The sequence below is a fragment of the Athalia rosae genome, chromosome 3 (genome assembly GCF_917208135.1).
Source record: "Athalia rosae chromosome 3, iyAthRosa1.1, whole genome shotgun sequence".
Classification (NCBI taxonomy): domain Eukaryota; kingdom Metazoa; phylum Arthropoda; class Insecta; order Hymenoptera; family Athaliidae; genus Athalia; species Athalia rosae.
The window spans coordinates 5,342,111-5,363,905 of record NC_064028.1 but is presented as its reverse complement, the minus strand read 5'-3'; the positions used below and the strand labels follow the sequence as shown (position 1 = coordinate 5,363,905).

Here is a 21,795-nt window from a genome sequence, read left to right as displayed (position 1 = left end):
GACTTTGAGACGCTCGTCGAAAAATTGGTCTCAGTCGATCGCGGCCGAGTCGATGACTCTTTGAATTCGGAGAAGCGGAATCACCCTAACGATTCTCGTTGAGTTTACAGCATCGCATGGTACGGGGGATTTTTTTTTTTTTCTTCAAATGTCAGACGCGTTAACCGAAGATCGGTCTTTTAGCTTCAAAATGCTTTTTTTTTGTTTAAATATTTTACGAGGATTTTTCACTGCGATTCGCGAAAAAATTTTTACCCGTGCAGCCGTTAAATCTCACGCGACGTCGAAACTTTTTTTTCTTCACACACGATCCAAAAAATCTTATTTTTTTTTTTTCTTCTAATTTTTTTACAGGAAAGACGAAAATCGTTCATTCCGACGCCGGTTGTAGCAGAACTTTGCCGGTCGTATCGTCGTGGAACGGTCAAGATAATATTGCGTCGAATTGCAACGGTGTCAGTGCGATGAACTCGAGCTCAACTATCGTAAAGAGAGAACCTTTGACCTCCGTACCCTGCCAGGTCGCCGAGGTATCAACTTCCCTTCACGCCACAACAACCGCGGTGAAAATAGAACCAGTTCCACCCAAGTCGGAAAACGGTAAGATATATTTACCATCGTGCGGACAACCGATTTCTTTCTCTTTCTCCGCACTCTTTTTATTACTTCGTCATTTTATTTTATTTTTTTATTATTTCGCAATATCGTACATACGGCAAAAAAATTTTGCCGCCAGCTATGTCGAAGTGAAAAAGTAAAATCGTTCGCGCGTTTGGCGGGTTATGGCGCGCACCGTTAAATCCGATTAACGGTATACGGTTTATGTATACGTAGCTGGTCGCAAAAAAGAGATGCAAAAACTAATAATGATAAAAAAAAAAAAAAAGTTGCAACAAAAAAAAAAAAAAAATTAGCAAGGAATCGGCAAAGTAAGTGTTATTACAGGTGGTGGTGTTCGACAAAGTTTATTCCGACGCTGTGCGATTTTTGCCGTACAGTATAGGAGAAGTGAAGAGGGAAAACTGAGATTATTTTTTTCCAGAGAGCTTGAATCGTAGGGACTTCCGAGTCTTGATAAAATTTGTGAAAAACACGACGCTGCAAAGTAACATCGAGTGAAAAATCGAGGAATTAATACCGGAGGAATATTTCGCTGCACCCTAACAGCTTAAATGAGGGATTAGAGAGCTTTTACTGTTACAGCGATGAAATTTTTTCAAGGATAAAAGCTGCACTCGAGACTCAATTGCAATAATCGAATCGATCGCGTTGTCGCACTCGTCGAAAAACGATTTCAAAAGCCTCCATCGACTTTCTGCCGCAAAATAAAATTCCGTAGCCAAAATTTTGATTTTTCAGTGCGCCGTGTAATTTTCTATTTCCATGAGATAGCGATTGAGTTCTTCCGTTTTTTTTTTCTTTTTTTTTTTTCTCTCTCGTTCCCGTCACTTTTTCGATAAAAAAAAAAAAATATCATCAATCCACGCTCATTACGAGTTTCACAGAATGTAGCTCTCTCGCAGATGTGCGTAAAATAAATTCATCGTCGTATTCTTTTTGGATTAGATTCTACGATCACGTCCGCGACCGGATAACCGGCGTGGCGTCGCTGCGTCGGGCTTAGGGATCGTGTAAAACGGATATTAATTACTACAGATTAGCGGACACATTATATATTCCCATGTTATGGGGTATGCGCGCGAGGCGGTTCGTAACGCGTGTTTTATACACCGTATCGATTCTTAATATAGATGCATGTCGGATTATAATTCAAAATTAATGATAACCCGCAGCGTTTACCTCGTAGACAATTTTCACAGTATTTATAATATATACTGTGAAAGAGTTGTGGATTAAGATGTTGTATATTATAAGATTGAAAAAATAAGAATCGATCGATCGATCGATCGATCAGTCGGTCAATCGATCAATCGGACGATTTTCCGTGTCTATAAAAAATGATAGGCTCTTAGCTTCAAACTTTTCCGTACCATCATTCGTGTGTTATACGGCGGTATTACGATACCGTTACTTTCTTAAGCTACGTTATAAATCGTTAAATAAAACCGCAAAGGGATTATCGGTCACGTGGACGGATCTATTAACAGTTAAGACTCACAATCTGTACAGTTCGCGGCTCGCGGTATGGAAAAACTTTGAAGATTTTTATTGTCGGTCTTTTTTCGGTTCTAAATCCATGTTTATTCCTCCCGTTTTTGACAGTCGCGTATATACGCATTATATACAGGGTTCTTAAAACGGGCGTAAAATCGTCCGCTGCAGTGACGGGACTGAATTATTTTCTTTGTTTTTATTTCGCTTCGGTTTATATGTATAGTTTTCCTTCTCAACAAACTGGTACATATCCACGGAACGCGTACGGTGCCGTTCTGCAGTTATAACAAGCTTTCATTCTCCCTTTTTATTTTTTTTTGTTTTTTTTGTTTTTTTTTTCTCAAATTTTAACTGACCGTACACATATCGTACACGCATACAAAGTCGGATGTTAAATTAATGGAGTTCACTAAACGCGTCTAATTATTTTTTACAACCAATTCAAACGCGGTATACGTATCATTATACCGGCGACGATACACAAAACTATACGCTGTATATGATACGAGCCACTCAATATTCAAACATACGTCTGTAGTAATAATTTGGGGAAAAAAAGAGGGGAAACAAGCAAGCTCGAATAAAAAGTTCGCGGCGGGTCTTAATTGCCCAATATTTTCTCCCTCGAAAATGAAAAACGAAAAAAAAAAAAAAAACCGAAACATATATGACTCAAACAAGATGAAACTTAAAACGAATTATGCAATTAAAAAAAAATAAAGTCAGTGTTATAACCGATACGATGGTCAATTTTGTTACTTTTACGATGACGTTTTTTTTTTATTATAAATCACGCAGCGACGTTGCAGGTTGAAATGAGATTTAGGATGGGGCGAAGAATGAAAATTAGAATATTCGAAGAAATTGGAAAATTCAAAAATTAATGTGGGAGTCGAGAGAGGGGTCGTTCCTCTCATTCGCTCATTTGCGAACCTCGGTGAGCTCTGAGGGGCCGGTTTAATACGAATTGAGTGGAAAGGGTTATATGCGGAGTTGCTGTACCTCGCATACGTATACATATACATATTTCGATAACCCCAAACTTATAATACCCGTGTAGGTTTGGAAAGAGAACCAATCAGATTTCGCGTATGCGGAGCAGCACCCTCCCGCAGCAAAGCCAACCTCCTCATTACAGACCCTGCAAAACGAACGAACGAACGAACCAACGAACGAACTACACACAGAGCTAGTATACAATATCATACATACTTCCTATGTACATACATTTATGTATATATGTATGGCGTGCGCCACACGATGAGAAGCGGGTTCGAACATATAATATAAAAGCTTAAAAAAATTTCCGGCTCCGCAGTTCCAGTCGACGTCCTCTGCACGTTATATACTTTGTGACTCCCACAAGTTGCATGTACACCCATACATATACATATAGTTAAAAGTACATAACGTATATACCTGTGTATAAAACGTAGAGGACATAAGCGTACGTGTATACCGACTGAGATACGGAGTTGCGCTTGGTGACACGCATGGCGAACCAAATACAAACGGCGAGGCTCGATTCCAGGACACTTTACAGGGATAACACCCCGATGTCATGCGCTTGCGGTGTGCGGATATATCATAACGCTACGCTGCCGCGGCTCGTCGTCTCTCGTATACCCGTATAGGAAATCCTATCGGAGTCGCGAGCTACGTGCGTAATGAACATCTGAAATAATTAGAAGGAGAAAAAGAAGAGGAAAAAATAGGCGTGTAGTATAAATATACATACATATGCACAACCGCGTTAGACCGCAATTTTCTTTTTTTTCTCCCTCCCCCTCCCCTCCTCCTCTCTCCAAGATTTCCACGATCTCAAGAATCTAAAAATAAAGGACACTTTTTACTTTTTTCTCCTAAAATTGAAAAACAAGGACGATATAATTGCACGCACCTAACAGTTAATTGAAAAACCCTTTCGACATTCGTGATTTATATAATTTCCTCTCGATTCGCCGCGCGTACAGGTATCGTGGTGTCGACGAATTCCGGGGGTGGTATTCCTGTGGGTATAGCGGTGGCGCGTCAGAGGTTGCAACACCAGGAAACTAGTTCTTCGTCGTCTACTAGAAACGTGTCCTTGAGTCATCACACGTCACACCACGCCAGCTATCATCACTTTCAACCAGACACTATGGGTAAGTCGTCATACGTATTTATATATATATATATAAACGTGAGCGTACCTCTATATATACCTGCCGCACACGTTACACGTTGATTATTATTTTAACGAAACTCCTGGCTCGATTCTTCCGCCGTAACAGACCGGCTGAAAGCCACCGGAAAACCATCAATGTCAAGACGAGATTTAGAAATAGAACGTTAAAAAAAGTACATGCGTAAAATATCGCACGTATACGTAAATATCATTCGATCGACCGATTTCGATAAAATTATTCCCTGTACTAAATACATGTATGGAAAAACGTGCAGTCCAAAGTCCGAAGTAGATGGGGATGAAATTTTCCCGAATATCCCGCAAATCGTTGCAACGCGAGCTTCGCGTTTCAATATTTATATGGAAATTCCTGTAACGTGTGTACTACGTACGCTGCACTGTATACGAGGGGTGGAATGTTTCGAATATCGGACTGGAATATTAACAATTACGGGGTCGAAGTCGTACAGCGGATCATACATTCGCCCGTATACTACGTACCTCTGGGTAAGGATGATACACGCGGAGAAAAAACTTATTACACCGCATATGATATACATATATATATTCCGTACGTGTGGGTGCATGATCTCCGCGAACGTTTTCACGTGTAACAAATGGGTGTACGTATATAAAACAGTTTCATGCATGCGATGTTTCATGCCACGCGGTACATACAATACTGTATACGTATACATATATATATATAACCTTTATATTATTACAGCGACTAGCTTAGGCTGCAGATCGTTTCGAAACTCACGTCATTTCAAAAGTCCTGATAAACCAGGAGATATAGGTCCGAACTGTAACGCCGTATCATGTCGACACATATAGAATATATATATCTATATATATACACGTACGTAATCAACGGATACGTACGTACGTACGTACGATATACATAGCGCTATCCCGAATCACGAAACCCGGTCGATCGCATATCCGATTTATTTGGCACAAATGAGCCTCGCGGACGCTCCGAAGTTGCAAAAGCTCGTCCTGGATTTCGCGATGAAACGATCCGTACCAATGTGCAGGGAAAAATTCGTCGTCGTCGTCCCGTTCGTTCGTCGACGGCGAACGTGACATCCGGTTTTGAAAAAATTCGGTGTGCGGGAAAACGTCGAGGGCTAAAAAATTGACGTACGACGACGTTCGATCGGATCGAAAGAGGAGGACGGCATACACGAACGGGTGGACGCGGATGTTAGAAAAAAGAAATGCAGACGGTAAAAATAAGGAGGGACAAAAAAAAAACAGAAAAAAAAAAAAAAAACAGAAAAAAAAAAAACGAGGAAAGCGGTACCGCGCTACATCGTTACAGGGCTATACGTGTATAATACATATCTGTGGCCGGTCTAGAAGGTTCGGCCATGTTTCCAAGCTCCGACAGGCTGTTAAGAAGGGGTCTTTGTGTGTTTGTTTCTGGGGGCGTCCAGGAGGTACAGCGGCCATGACAGTAGGCGGGACAACACTGGTGCACTGTGGGGGAGCAGGGGAAGATCGACCGTCCCACCTGACCATACCCTCGGCGACACTTCCGTCGGGGTTAAACGCCGCCCTGAATTCAACCCTGAATTCAACCCTCGGAAGCCTCGGGGCTGCGGCAACTACGGCCACTACTTGGCCCCACACTTTTTGGCAGTATCCAACCGCAGGTCAGTGTCTACAAAGAAACACCCCGGTTAGCGAAGCCCCCCGACGTCTCAACCCCCCCCCCCCCCCCTCCCCGAAATGTCAACGTCGAAGAGGTCACGGGCCAAGGAACTCTCGAGAGTTATAACTCTGTTGGGGTGACTGCGTAGAATTTTCATCGGAATTAGGAACGCGGTGATCCGACGATCCCGAATTCCGGATACGCGGGATCGAAGATCGTCTGCCGAACGTTCCACCTGGATACGGAGTAATTCTCACGTCCCGCGGGATCCGATTCATACGTATAAAAGTTTGTACGAAAATAAATGCTCAGACGGTTCGAATATGCACACGGTTTCACGCGGGGGGAGGGCATGCTTTTCTGACCCAGTGACATTTGGTTCACATGAAATGTTAAATGGAATATCAGCTGCTCTATTTGCGCTACGTTTTTACGGGTATCGTACGTACCTATACGTATATTTCCGTAAGTTATTTCGATCTTTCGTGCGGCGCGCGAAAACCTTTGCTTGCACCGCGTAATCGCGTTTATTCATATACATAATATATACACGGGTGCATTTCATGTAACAAATGGCATTCGACGCGGTGAAAATCGAATATGTGGGTAGAGACCTTTACAGCGTCGTCACATACGAGCCAGTCCACTCGCTACAGACCGACCTTTATATTGTAAATAGACTACCCGTTTCTTGCGTATATCATGGCGTTTTTTTTTTTTTCCACCACTTTGCAAACGTCGTGTGTATCGCTTGTCCGATGGCGTTGCCGTATTGCCGTATTGCCGTATTGCCGTTTTACCGCGTCAGTCGCTCATTCCAATTATCTCCGATGCATTAAACATTTACTACACGGAGGATATGGTATAGGTGTGCACGAGTACGTTTCAACGTACATAGAATTTTTACTGAATAGAACATACGTTGGGGGCAATACGAACGCGGTATAGTTAGGTGTACATAATAACACCTTGAAATTACACATTGCGAGTGATTAATTTATCGCTGGCTGCACCTCGGTATTATTACATGCGCGTTATACGTGTATATATATATATATACACACGTATAATGCGTACTCGCTGCAATTATCGCGTATATAAGTTGGAATATAAAAAAAGGAACGAAACAACCGTTGAAACGTATAATGGATAAAAATAAGTACATCGGGCGAACGCGCGGTTAACCGGTGTGTTAGGTATACTTACACACGCGTGTAGGTATAGAAATCGCGTGAAACTCATTAATGCTATTTCGTCAATACAGCGATGCCGATGGATCCTGTGGGCTTTCCCCAAATGGGAATTGGAGGTCTTCAAAGCGGTCTTCAGCTAGTCAGAGACCCTACGACCGGTCATCTACTTCTTATACACGCCGCAGGTAAGACAATAACAATTAAAAAAGACCCTTGTACGCCGCCGCACTCGCGGCGTATACCCACCTCGTTATATACACGATCCGTAAAACCATCCCTCATCCGAATTCCTCCGAATTTAAGTGCGAGGTGTACGGTACCTTTACGTCGGTCTCCGAAGTCGACTGTATTCCCGAGCTTTTATGTACTCCGTAGAAGAAACGAGCGATCCCAAATGATTTCCTAGCGCTCGAAACGAGAAGAAAATAAGGGAGGAATGACGAAGAGTAAGAATTGTCGGAAAATTTTATTTCCTCGTCGTCTTCAAGAACCACCCTTTGAAATAGGTATATCGCAGGATGTGGCGATATTATTATAGGTATACATGCCTGTGAACGAGCGCTCAGATCCGGCTATTCGATAGGATAAAATAGGTTGGCATGCTGATAGCTGTCAGCCTCAGTTTCCGCGCTTGTACGAGTCTCTTGTTTTTCTCGGTTTCGTCACTAGTCAGCGGCTACAGCCAGCTCTCATTTATTATCACATTTATGGCCCTGCACGCGGGCATAACGCGCCGGTCAGCCATCACCATATATCTATACCTACAGGTTACGGGGTTGGTTCTCAAACTCGCGAGATCTGCAGTTCCACCGCGATATGAATGTGTATATGAATATATAGGATATCGCTCGTCGAAGACAAATTTTGCAAATTATCGAAAAAATGTATACGATATTTTTCAACACTTCCGTTGACCGCGGTTAAAATTTACTTGATTTTCCTGCAGCTGCTTTCGGAAAAAAGAGATCGATCGGTAATTAAAAAAAATCAACCGGTAAGCCGCAGCTGGAGTGGGTCTATCCTGCCATACGCTCGCTCTAGATAATATCTTTTACATTTTCGTGGTTATTTAATTTTCACATCGACGCGCTAACGTACCTGCTTATGCAAAAAAAAAGTTATTCATTTGCGCGACAACCCGTCGACTATATGTATAAGAGGTGAACAAAAATGACGGGGCGAAAATTTGTTTGTGATTTGTCAGCAGAACAAGTACAACAGGCCGTTGTGTGGCCTAACTATCCCGGTAACACCGGAGGTAGCGTTGGTCCACCGCCACTTTTATTGCCTCCTCCGCCACCCCCGTCACTTCAACTCCTGAGCGATATTAGCGGGGCGCGTCTCGTTCTCACGGACAACAAGAGGAAGCAACAAAATAATTTACCCATCGTTAAAATCGAGGCCGATTGCAGCAACAGCCCCACCACTATAATAAGTGAGTAGTTCTTTATAGTTGACGATGACAAAAAAAAAAAAAAAAAAATAAGAAATCGTCGATCGGAAAGGGAGATAGAAATTGCCCTGGTTACCGTATGAAAAAATTGGAGAAGAAAAAGAAAACGGAAAAAAAAAAACAAAAATTGTTGCAGCCTCAGCGGAATCGACGAAGGCACTGCAAACTGTTACTTCCATGTCGGGGGCCTTGATTCCGGACACACCACTTGTTACCACGCTTCATTATTATCCGCATGCACCGGCTCTGGTCCAGATCAGTCAGGCGGAACCTGCTCATTGCAGGTCGCAGGTAAGGCCGGTTTCACCGATCATTTATTATCAGAATCTCATTGAATGTATCGTGACGGCGGTTCTCTTATTTTTCAAGGCGACTTCCCCGGTATCTTGCCTGACACCACCCCCGGAATCTACTACGATCCACGCTATCGAGGCGCCCGAAGTGACGCCGATCGGGGTCCAGGACGCGTCGAACCAAACGGACGGTCCCGAGGTGGAGGAAGACGCGCAAACGATAGAAACGATATCCGTTAAACAGGAGCACATGAGCCCGTGCAGTCAAATGCACAGCGGCGCTACCGGCGACAGTAAAAATCTGACGAATTTCGAGACAGTTTCGTCACCCGAAAAGTTCACCGGTTTGGTCAGGATAACGAACGTTGTCGGAAAGGTGGAAAAATCGGATAACGCGAACGTCACCCCGTCGGAGGATAACGGCAGGTATCCGCGATCTAACAGTCCCACGAAAGAGCCCAGAAGTATAACGTCCGTCGATAGGACTATCGAGCACGTGGTGAACTGTCACGCGCAACAGGAAGAGAGGATGGAAGTTCGTTCCGGTCCTAAAATTATCGAAATAACGGAAGAGAACTGCGATAGCTTTCACGAGAATTTAGAGTTTTTCTCGAGGCGGAGGGACACGGATCATACGGCGAACAAGTCCAACGTTGACACGCCACGGCATCCGATGGTCGATATGGAGAAGAAGGAGAAAATTCGCGGGGTCTCGATCAACGAGGTGCAAACCAAGCTGGAAGTAGTCGAGCCGGAGGTCTGTCGGGGCGAAGAAACCAGGATAGAGAAGACGACAGCGGGGGAGGCGGTCGTCAATGTTTCGAACAAGGTCTTCGACTCGTCATCATCTCAGCGCCCCGTGATCGTCAAGACTTTCGCGGAGAAGAACTTCGACCCAAGCAATACTCAGAACTGTCTTCCTTCTTCTAATCACGCGACGAACTTGCAAACGAACGGCGAGGTACCGACCAAGTCGTTCGACATGCCGTCGATCGATTACGAGGAACAAACGAGCTGCGAACGGGTGGTGGTCAAGCTGGAAAGAGACGAGAAATTATCGGATTGCATTTATACCCAGAAATCGCAGGCCAACGTACAGACGGGGGAGAAATCTTACAAGTGTCCGGACAAGGGGAGATATTCGGTGGAAAAGTTACATCCCGGAATAGAGAATGTGGTTGAAAAATTGAAGAAGAACGCGGCCGCTCTTCAGGACGTGCGAAATGGCGAGGACGAGGTGCGAAAGGTGGTCAATAAGCAAATTAACGCGGAACAGAATCGCGTTTGGAAGGTGGAAAATTGTTCGCAGAAAATTGAACGGATGAACGGCTGCGATGGTGAAAAACAAGCGTTGAAGTCCGAAAACTTGACGAAGAACGGCTTCGAGAACAGGGAGGTGCCGGAAAACCTGGTCACCGCGAAATCGCCGGTTTCTAAAAAGTTGAATACTAAAAAATTGGAGAACAACAGTTACAATTCGCCGAAGAAAAATTACGTGTTCAACAATTACACGTTGAACAATAACTTCGAGGAAAGATCGTCTCCGGTGAAACCTAAGCCGATGTCGCAGAATCCCACCGTCCCGAAAACCGAGGGAGTTACCCCCTCGCAGAGGGTTTACGATCCCGACAAAGAATACGTTTCCAAATTGACCACGTTGAAAAATGGCGAAGCTAAAGCAGCCGCGGCGATACTCGCCTCGAAGCAGTTGTCTTCCGCGGAAAACGTGAATTCGAACGCCTCGAAGTCGAAACCGATGGTCGACCTGAGCGGTCTCGAATTGCTCTCCAACAGCATCGAACAATTCGAACATTTGAAGCCCGACGCGCAAAACGGGGTAAAAAATAATACCGCCGAGGTGTCGAAATCGCCGACAAAATTGAAACCCGTGACGCCGCAGAGTGAAAGCAACAACAACAACGTCGACAGTCCATTGGGACTTCTCTGCGCTCTGGCTGAGCAAAGATTTATGGAAGAAGTGGTGCAAGGCGGCGAAGAAGAACCAAAGAAACAACAAGCGGGTTTCGATAACTCCGAGGAGATATCGCGGGCGGGAAGAGTTTTGTTAAATTTGGGGAAGATCAACCCGGAGGTACGGCAGCTACGAGGCGAGAAGCGAAAGCATTCGAAGGACGAGAATTTGGAAAGTCCGAAAAAATTACGACTCGACAACGACTCCGTGACGGTCGTCGACGAGAGTCCGAAAAGTAGTTTGCAACTGTTGCAGATCACCGATAATTTCACTCACGGTAACAAAAGGCAGATGTTGGATCAAAAGGATAAGTGGATCGAATTCAAGGAGAAGACCAGACGGCAGATCGATTTCTCGGAGAGAAATGGGATCGCGTTAAATTCCGGGAAGAAGGACGCTCGGACCGACTGTTCAGCGGATCGGAAAGATCTTCAATCCAACGAAAAAATTGGCCGAACCGATCTACGGCTGAATCAGCAGCAACCCGTAACCACCGCTAACGTGAAAGTGGAGAACGGCCACCGGGTTCATCCGGAGTACAAAAAGAAGTACGAATACTATTTGCACGACTGCAAAGACTACTTCGCCCAAAGTATAATAAATTACCGCGCAAACGAATTCGCCACCGATTCGGAGGGTGAACACAGCGCAACGGAGAACGCCGACGTGGTATTCCAATCGGGGGCTGAACTGAAAATCAAAAGAGCTTCCTTGTTCGACAAAGGAGGTTCCGAACGTCTGAATCCGGAGAAAGAAGAGTCCGCGGATTCTCATCACAAATACCGAAGTCTGAACGCCGACGCGGAGGCGAAGAAATTCGTCGCTCGAAAAGGTCACACCGACGGTGACACGGATTGGCCGAACATGGACGCTATGGAATTGGATATGAGGGTGAGGCTGGCCGACATTCAAAGAAAGTACAAAGAGAAACAAAAAGAATTGTCGAAACTCTCGCCGAAAAAAGACGACAAAAAGGGTCCAGGAAGACCCAGAAAAAAGAGCCACTCTTCGAGGTAAGTACGAGAAGACGATCCTGCGATACAAAAATTCTGTTTATGATCTATTTTCTAATCTTGATTATCTTTCGAAAACCAAAAAAAAAAAAAAACAACAAAAAACAAAAAACTTAGTTCGGAATGCGGGACGAACTTTTCATCACATCCGAACCAAGAGGGTGTCGATTGTCCGCAAAAATCGCCCATCCGTTCCTCGCCGGAAGTAGTGACGCCTCCGCTGACGTCAACGGTGGTAGGAATGCCGCGTTGTAACGTGAATTTAGTCAAACTTGGAGAGCCTAGAAGCCACATAAAGCTTCTAGACAGTATACCAAGCATTCCGATACCGGTTCCACCGGTTGCCTCGCCAATCACAGTCCTCCCGACGAGCACGATCCTGCAACAGCAGGACGACGATGACATGAAAAGTGTGACAAGGGTGCGTTTCTTTAGTTGTCTATTACGGTTTAGTAACAATTTTATTTCCCTTTGTCGAACGCACACCAGTCAAGGGAAATACGTAAGAAAAAATCAAAATTCTGACAATATGCAGCTAATGCAGTGTGTCTGATTTATTTTTTGACTAATTTTAGCTGGAATACGATACGTCCTCGCCGGCGCCCACCGTCACCGGACTCAGTTCCGCTTCGAAGAAACGAAAAGTCGGAAGGCCGAGGAAACTGATGTGCGCTTCCGGCAGCGTCAGACATCTCACGGAGACGATCGTAGCGAAAAAACCGAAGAGCAAAGGCTCGTTGGTCGGGTATTTATTGGCAGCTAAAAACCGACATCTTCAAAACAAGGTAAGTGGGTTCTCGGAGGTCCGAAAAATATTTTTTTTAAAACCATTCGCCTGAGCTAATTTGATCTCTGAGAAAAAAAAAGAAAATAAAATTAAAAATAAAATCATATCCTAGTTCGTGAACAAAACGGGCTACACCCCCCTGCCATTTAAAACGGGTATATCCGCGTCGAAAGTGGGTCCTAAAGCGCAGCAGAAGAATTCTAAGCATTTGGCCAAGTCAAAAACGAAACCAGTGAAACAGACTCCGTTGCACAACAAGAGTGTGATAAGCTCTATAATCGCGGAAAAGGAAAAGTTCAGCAGTAATGCCAAATTGGAGAAACAGGGTAGTCGGATAAAGCCGAAATTGAAAGCGGAAGTGAAACTGAAAACTTGGGACGACGAAGAGAGGGGCGAATGGAATAATTTGCTGGAGAACGTTCCACCGGTGGAAATCGCTGCGCCGATGGTACCGGTGGATCTGGAGTCCGCCGAACGAGAAACTACGGAAATTTCCGTCGTCGAAAAATGCGGCGAAAGGGACAAAGAGAAGCACGAAAAATCGAAGAAGAAGAAAAGAAAATCTTGCTCGTCCTCACCGAAAAGACGAAAATCCGGAGAGCGGGACTCCAAGGACTCGAAACGGCGAAAATCGATCGAATGCAAGGAATGCAAGGAACACGCGAAAGTCGCGAAGACCGACAAGGCCGATAAAATGGAAAAACTGGATAACGTGATCAACAGGTGCAAGCTAACCGCGGCGCACTTGGCCATCGATCAACTCAGAGTCCTCACGGCAATGGGCGGACTTTTTTACGCTGGAAGACTCAGCGCGGTTCAAGCACCGGATGTGTACGCCATAACTTTGGACGGGGAAAGGGGGAACAGGCCGCATATTCACCCCAGAGAGGAAATACTGAGAGACGCGGTGAGTTTTCCTTCGTTCGTTTCGTACCCTTGATTTATTTTCCCACTCGCCGTTTACCGCGTGATCCTCACTGACTCCGCGTCCTCCTTTCGAACAGATTGTCGAAGTCTGCCCGAGTTCTACGAGCGAAATACCACCCGGAACGCGACTTTGCGCCTACTGGAGTCAGCAGTACAGATGTCTGTACCCTGGTACTTCCGTCGAACCTTCGGAACCCGACCCGGAACTCGATGAAAAATTTGTCAGCGTCGAATTCGACGACGGAGACAGCGGGAGGATCGCTCTGGACGACATAAGGCTACTTCAGCCCGATTACCCGGTTGTCGGTTCGTAATTCATCCCAGCCATCGATCCAGGTATCTCGTGTAAATGAATTAAGTAAAAGACTCACACTTTCATCCTTTTTTAGAGTACGATCCGAATCCTCTCCTCACTCTGGGGAAACGTCGCAGACAGACCTCTTTGTCCACGGAAGAGAAGCGATCGTCGACCGGAAGTCAACCTCCGATCGCAAGTCCGGACGCTAAGTCATCCGCGTCGTCGAAAACCGAGGAGGGAGACTCTAAGCTCGCTGAAGATCATCGCGAGAAAAAAAGGATGAAGAAAAGGAGGAGAGATAAACTGAAAAGACTCCAGGAGGCACAAGAGGGGAAGAAGAAACACAGAAAGCACAAGTGCTGCGATGAACATAGAAAACACAAACACAGAAAGCACAGAAAACATCGGCACAGGCACAGCCATCACAGCAGCCACAGTAGCCACAGCGAAGGGAGTCATCACAGGTGTGAATTATTGCCAGTAAAATATTTAGGAAAAAAAAATCATTTCAGGATCAATATTGACTTACAATTTTACAGCGGCGGTGAAAGTTGTTCCGGTCAGAAAAGTGAGGAGGAGTCGTCGTCGAAACCCGAAGCTAAGGAGTCCGAGCCGGAAGTCCAGATCGAAGCAGAAAAACCGTTGGAGATTGAAGAGACGGAAGTGGAACAGGAAGTAGAGGAAGAGGAAGTGACTGTGAAGGAGAATAAGCAAGATAAGACTAAAAAGGGTGATAAGAAAGCGAAATCTCGTGAGAGACAAGAGTCGGTGGAGAGTAGAAGTAAAATGGCCGCATTTTTGCCGGCGAGACAGCTATGGGGTTGGTCGGGTAAGGGATACCGTAGACCAGGTGCTAAGGGGAGAGCGAAGAAGCAGTTTTTCAAAGCAATAAAACGAGGTAGCGAAACCATCGAGATTGGCGACAGTGCGGTGTTCTTATCAACCGGAAGACCGGACAGACCTTACATAGGCAGAATAAAATCCATGTGGGAAACGTCCAGTTCTAACATGATCGTAAAAGTCAAGTGGTTTTATCACCCCGAAGAGACCGTCGGCTGTCCAACGAACCTCAAATACCCGGTAAAGAAATCAACATTTCTCTAAGATTTCGAATCTAATTTTTAAACCGGCCACGGGAGACGATGATTAAATGAAAACCGTTTTCTTTGTTTCAGGGCGCGCTTTTCGAGTCTCCTCACACGGACGAGAACGACGTGCAAACGATATCGCACAAATGCGAAGTTCTTCCGTTGGATCAATACGTTGAAAAATTGAGTAAAGAACCGCACAGGTACTTGACGATATACGACAACAATGACATTTACTATTTAGCCGGTTACTACGACCCCACAACATACCTGTTGAACATGCAACCGGGTGTTGTTTGAGATCAGCTTAAGCTGACGATCAAGTTGAACGGTGTAACTTGATCACAAGTCAGCTCAAACGTTGCTAATTGACAAATTAAACGATAAAATACGAGAAATAAAATTACACACACACACACACACAATATACACATACGCGTATCATGGTGCCAAAGGGTAACTAGAGAAGCTATTCTCGGACGACTATTGCGAAACCTCAAGAGAATATTCCGGAAAAAAAAATCTAGAGGAAGACAAAATAAAAAAAAAAAAACCGGACAAAAATCAAAGGTCTTCTAATTACACAAGCAAAGAATGTGCAAAAAATGGACTACCGTGGCCTAATAAATGACGAATCGTTGAATAAACTTCATACGTACAGATTGTACGGAATATTAACAATCAATTAAAATAAGGTGCATCTAACGAGTAAAAATACTAATTAATAAGTTGTATTTATAACTTATGAAGGGAATCTCTTCGTATTATATACACATCATTTTTATAAAAAAAAAGAAGAAAAAAAAAAAATTAAAAACAAAAAGAAAATACGAGTGAAACTAATAATGTTCAATTGTAAATATTGTCACACACTCATTAACGATCGCTGTATTGCTATACATAACATTTGCAAATGCAGTTTCATTCGAGTTGTTCGAGAAACAACCTTATCACGTTTTCCATTTAATCGTAATAATATCCAATGCAATGAGATATTAGGTTTAAAATATAAAATTTACAAATAAACGAGGAAAAAAAAAGCAAATGAGTGCAGCTAAAATCGAAAGAGACGCAATAATCTGCACCTAGAGGCATTAAATGCAAATAATGGTGGCTAAAAAAAAAAAAAGAGAATAAAAATAAGGATAATTATTGTAAATATTGTACATTTGAATTTCTATCGATTGCTAATAAGTTGTACACAAATACGATAACTAAATAATAACGACGTTAACAGTGATCATAATCATACCGATGATAAACGATAATATCTGCATATAATCGCTGACAATGATAGCAAATAATCTTTCGTTCGGTTTGGATTCTTTTTTCGAGCGAATCACACGCTTGTGAAATCGGATGAAGACGAATAAACCATACACAGATACTTCCCAGTGATTCGAATCATTAATTTTTCGTAACGTCTCTCAGTCTCAGACAGTTCTGAACAAATCGAATATTTCATTACCCCGCACATAAAATTTTCAAAGGCCACGCGATCGATTACGATTCGTTGGGCAAAGTCGAATAAAACGATTAACAACTAACACTGTAACGATAATACCTAATAATAATAACATTAATAAGAATAATCAAAAAATTGAATTTCATACGTATCTAACAAAATAAAAAAAGAAACAATTGAAAAAGGCGGCCTTTTCGTGAGACAAAAAAATAAATAAATAAATAAACAAATAAAGATATAATAAAGATCATCAATGAATGCAACTCATAGTTCTAGTTATAGATTGGGATCGATTTTGTGTGGTCGCGTAAGTAAAATTATAATTAATAATATAAATAATAAAATTGTTACAAAAACGTAATTTATGAGGTATTACGAGAGAGTTAGATTATCGTTGTAACTAATAATCATTTATATTATAAATTAATCACCCCTTACTCAGATTACACAATACGCACATCACACACGTGCGCGCGCTTATCATTGTAGTTTTGCTTCTTCGAAAAGAGAAGTAGATAAAACAAAAAGAGAAAAAAAAAAAAAAATGAAATGAAAATAGCTATGTTACTCAATCATAGGAGATGCCTAACTTTAGAAATGTATATATTTATAGAAAAAAAAAAAATATAAGAATACGCCTATTTAGTACAGATAATACCACCATCCCCACAAATTATTGAAAAGAACTGTATAATTATATGTAATACATAAAGAGGTAAAAGTGAAAAAATCAGTGATATGACATACGAGAAACGGTGCTATGTAGTCGTCTTGAATTTGTTTGTTCTTTTTCGTTTTTTCGATCGTTAGTCTTATTGTTCTTCGTCTATACGAGGTGAAGTTGAATATACGACGACCGAGGTACTGCATAATATTTGTACGCGTACGACTATTTCAGTTGAATTTTACGGATACTGTAAAGTTACTCCATTAAGTTTTAAGTCTATTAAGGTTACAAGTTATCTTACAGAATTATAAATTTGTTTGAATATACGCTTCAATAGCGCGACTCAGCTTTAATCGCGGGTCCGCCATCATAGACAACTACTACTACTATTATCACCATTATTATTAAAATTATTATTATTATATTACACACCTTGCACGTACTGTGCAACGAGGTAAATTTACAGTATGTCGGATAAAAGGAACAACAAAAAAAGATGAAGGCAAAAATTTTTCTACGAAATATGTTTTATATTCTATTTGAAAATATGAATCGATCGAATTAATTATACCGTGAAAAAAAAATATATATGTATAGATATACGAATATATATATATCGACCAGTGAAATTCGCGAACATAATGTTTGTGAAATATAACACACGGTGGTGAAAATATAATCGCGACAATTGCAATTGAATTTTACTGAAAATATGTAAAATGTATTATGTGTACGACACCGAACTTGTAATAATTGAAATTTTTTGAACAGTTCGACGTTGTATTTTAATTTTTTTTCTCATTTTTTTCTCCTTTCTTCGAATAGATTTATCATCTAATTGTTAAAATACACGCGATTAATAGAATCACATTCTAATTATCACGTAATTAGTATTCGAACATATTTTAAGGTACAATTTAGTACAAAGTAAGAAACAATAAATATGAGATACGAAGTACGAAGTATGCGTGACGAAAGTAAATGAGAATAAAAATGTTAAAAACGAAAAAAAAAAAAAGAGATGCATAATGAAAAAAGTACTTATATATTATATACATACATACATATATATGTGTATATATATGTATATAGTCGTTGTAATTTTCTATTTGTAAATATATATGTATGTAAAATAACTCTATACATGAATATAAATTTTGAATATACACCCACATATATTATCATCAAATCGTACATACCTACTTAATTAGGGGATGCGCTTAATTGAATTTACGTGTTAGCGGAGAAACAACTCAAAAGTAATTGAAATATTTTCATTAATCTGTCCATAAAACGGTTTAACAAATATTAGAAACATATACATATATATATAACAAAAATAGTTAGCATATAGTATTTTTCCATTAAAAAAAAACAATTAAATAAAATAAAAAACAATGTACAAGTACGTATACTTGTATGATGATGAAACTAGTGATTATTCAGTGCGTATAACATTACAGATGTCGAGACAGATGTATGTACATAAATATAGTACGAAATATTCAGGTATTTCGATATAAGAACAATAAAAAAACGCTTGTAGATTTGAAAAATGTTACGCGGATAGTTTGAAAATGACGGTACCTTTCGGTGAACAATTTTCGCATAGCGAGCGATTCTAAATTGAATTAAAAAAAATGTGAAACTCGAAAGTCCATTTTTCAAGTTGAAGAATGAGCATGAAAAAATCAGGAATCGATATATCTTTCAAATTGCTTACGGATTATTCGAATAGCTTGACACCCTACGAATATTAAACGTGATTAATGAAAAATTTTCTCGTAAAATTCTCTCCGAAAGTTACCAAAGTTCTCGTTGTAGGATAAAAAGAAATAAAATAAAAATCGAACTATTAGAATTTACATGGAATTGAGGCGACGATTTATAAAAAAAAAAAGAGAAGAACCCTGTAGAGTATAAATGTTTTTCGAAATAATATTTAGGAATATTGACGAATTGAAAAAAGTATACCAGTACTACTCCTAGTCTATAGTTCAATCGTAAGGATAATTTTCAAGACATGCCCAATGAAAATGATAGAGAAAAATTATAGTTATTTCGGAAGAGAAGAAAAGAGAATACTTTCATTTTTATTAACATGTCCGAATAACGTTTTTTCAAATTTTTTTTTTCAATTTTTCAACTGGAAGTACGAAGTTTTCTCTCTCTTTTTTTTTACTGTACATAAATAACTTGTAAATTTCCGTCTATATTGATAGAAAATATATCCGCGAAAATTCAGTCGTTACGTTAGACGATAGATAAATGGAAGATGAAAGGAGAGAAAAAAGAAGAGAATTTTTTAGTCAAGACGATAATACGCGGAGTGTATTTTAAAAGTTTACATGATCATATTTTTAGGAAAGAGAATGAGAAAAAAATAAGAACGAAGATGAAATAAAAAGAAGAATTTGCAAAATTATCGTATTCGAAAAATATTTGCAAACTCACCCATATAGAGTTAATATACTTGTACAGATATAACATTATATATCCTATAATAATGGCGAAGAACAAGTAGAAAAAATATAAATGTTAGGAACGTGACTGTTTGAACCCAAAAGTCTGAAAGAAAGGTTATTTGGTTTATATTTTCCTATGCGATTTATAAGAAGAATAAAATTTAAAAGAGGAAAAATAATCGAAAGAATAAAAAAAGAGATATCTAGTACGCGACGTGAAAATTCGACACTTTCGATGTATCGTATAATATTTGATATTTATACCTATTTAATTGAACGTATTGTAAATAATACGAAGACTTCTAAATTCCACGACGATGTGTAATATAATATTTGTAATTGTGATGAGATATAATTAATGTGCATATAACATAATGATTTATATATCATATGATCGATATCCGAATGACGATTAGTCCACGGATAAAACGAAGAAAAAAAAAAAAGAAAACCACCATCCACACGAACATATGTATGATTATACGCGTATGCTCTATACATACCTCAATTCTATGTAAATATGATTGTAAAGGGGTATAAAATAATAATAAAGTAAAGTCAAGATTTTCATTATTAAATAATCGAAAGAATTTCTATCACAATATTTCACATATTATAATATGCTTCTATGTAGGTGAAACGAGTCGGCATATTGTATAATAAATAATTAACTGTATTATCATTGTCCTAACTCTTAATGATAGGTAATGAAATTCGATTAATCACTACCGATTAGTTTAACCGATTAACATCCCAATACACCTATAAATTATATTTTACCAGTCGCGGCGAACTAACGCAAAACTTCGTATATGTACATATATGTATATGTATATATATATGTATATGTATACTGTTATTATTTCTGTTAACAGAATATAATATTTACCCAATAATAAAATTTTTGAAACAAAAACCAAGTCAACAAATGATTAATTGAATCATCTATTGCACATTGGAGAGAAGAAAGATCCTCGAAAACAAGTAGATGATCTAAGAAAAAAAGTAGATTTTGGAATAAAAGAGACGACTCCTAAATTTCGTAAACGTTTAAGGTAATTACGAGTCGAGATTTTTTTTTTTTTTTTTAGAGGGAAGTACCTCTGTAAACGAGACAAATATTTTCTTGTTTTTGTCTGAGGGGAATTAAACGAATGAAGAAAAAGGCAAAATGAAGAGAAGAAAGAAAAGTTTCGAGTAAAATTAGGTTTGTACAAACAGCGGTCTATAATGCAATGGTTAGGTTGGTGTTCTGACTCTTCGCGTATAAAGTGAAAGCAATAATAAATTCTCTCGGCAATTATGCAAATTTTTATTATTCGCTGCGTGTAGCGTGGCGTATTAGCACACGGAGATCTAGAAGCTCGAGGTTGGTATTCCTCGGTTACTATTTTACCTTTTTACTTTTCACTTTTTCTTGTTTTTTTTTTTTTTTCCACCGAGGTGCAAGCTTCACGTTTCAGAGTTGTTACTTCTTACGAGCACGATACTAAACAAGCACCCCCAAAGGTACGCTACTACCTGTCCGGGTTCTACATCTCAAATATATATATACGCACATATTTATTATACCCGTGTAGATGCACGTATATCTGGTTTTCACCTACGGTAGCACCGACCTTTTACTTAGGCAAAAAATAACAGCCCGCAGTTACTTGTTCATAAATTATCATTGTTATTATAGTTGTTCACTTTTTGTTGGTATATCTTATTCGGAGATAAGAATGTAACGAGCGATCGCCGAGGGAAAAATTTTTCGTTGCACCCACCGACGAGTACTACGAACGTGTAGAATTAGTTCGCGCCGTAGAATTCGATTTTTCCTTATCTACCGCAAGCCGTTTGTTGGGAGTCAAAAAATGTACGAAATTCTCTATCCGCGACAACGAACTGCGAAGAGAAAATTTTACGTCGTCGTTCGACTAACACACCCGTTCGAAATTTATACGAGAGGGTCCACCTTTTTTTTACGAACGGACGGCCGATTTGAACGATTTCATTTGTAAATCGACTTTATAGCCGCGGTTTACGAAAAGATATGACGGATTGTCTTTTCCCAGAGGCGGAAAATACTAACGATAAAATATCAAAAGCTTCGAATTTTTTCCGCGAAACAAACGCGATCAAACGCAATGTATTTGAAACGCGCTTGTGTGGAGAAAAAAAAGAGAAAAAAAAAAAATTGCATTCGCCTACGATCGAGTTATACGGCGAACGAAAATTCATTATTTT

The 21,795-nt window shown here is 40.5% G+C and overlaps 1 protein-coding gene across 3 annotated transcripts in view; it reads left to right on the top strand.

The window, feature by feature from the left end:
• Positions 1 to 20,479, top strand: part of LOC105683186 — a 73,382-nt gene extending 52,903 nt beyond the window's left edge. For 2 of the 3 annotated variants that reach the window (XM_048652533.1, XM_048652531.1), the window contains exons 6-19: positions 355 to 600; positions 4,089 to 4,259; positions 5,725 to 5,943; positions 7,207 to 7,320; positions 8,340 to 8,570; positions 8,725 to 8,879; positions 8,958 to 11,866; positions 11,984 to 12,287; positions 12,442 to 12,651; positions 12,766 to 13,560; positions 13,658 to 13,886; positions 13,970 to 14,342; positions 14,418 to 14,958; positions 15,054 to 20,479. In XM_048652533.1, coding sequence (XP_048508490.1) covers positions 355 to 600; positions 4,089 to 4,259; positions 5,725 to 5,943; positions 7,207 to 7,320; positions 8,340 to 8,570; positions 8,725 to 8,879; positions 8,958 to 11,866; positions 11,984 to 12,287; positions 12,442 to 12,651; positions 12,766 to 13,560; positions 13,658 to 13,886; positions 13,970 to 14,342; positions 14,418 to 14,958; positions 15,054 to 15,266 — 6,710 coding nt within the window. In that variant the 3' untranslated portion in view covers positions 15,267 to 20,479. The remainder of the gene's footprint in view (positions 1 to 354; positions 601 to 4,088; positions 4,260 to 5,724; positions 5,944 to 7,206; positions 7,321 to 8,339; positions 8,571 to 8,724; positions 8,880 to 8,957; positions 11,867 to 11,983; positions 12,288 to 12,441; positions 12,652 to 12,765; positions 13,561 to 13,657; positions 13,887 to 13,969; positions 14,343 to 14,417; positions 14,959 to 15,053) is intronic. The other variant, XM_048652532.1, reaches the window with a different exon arrangement.
• Positions 20,480 to 21,795: the final 1,316 nt, after the last annotated feature.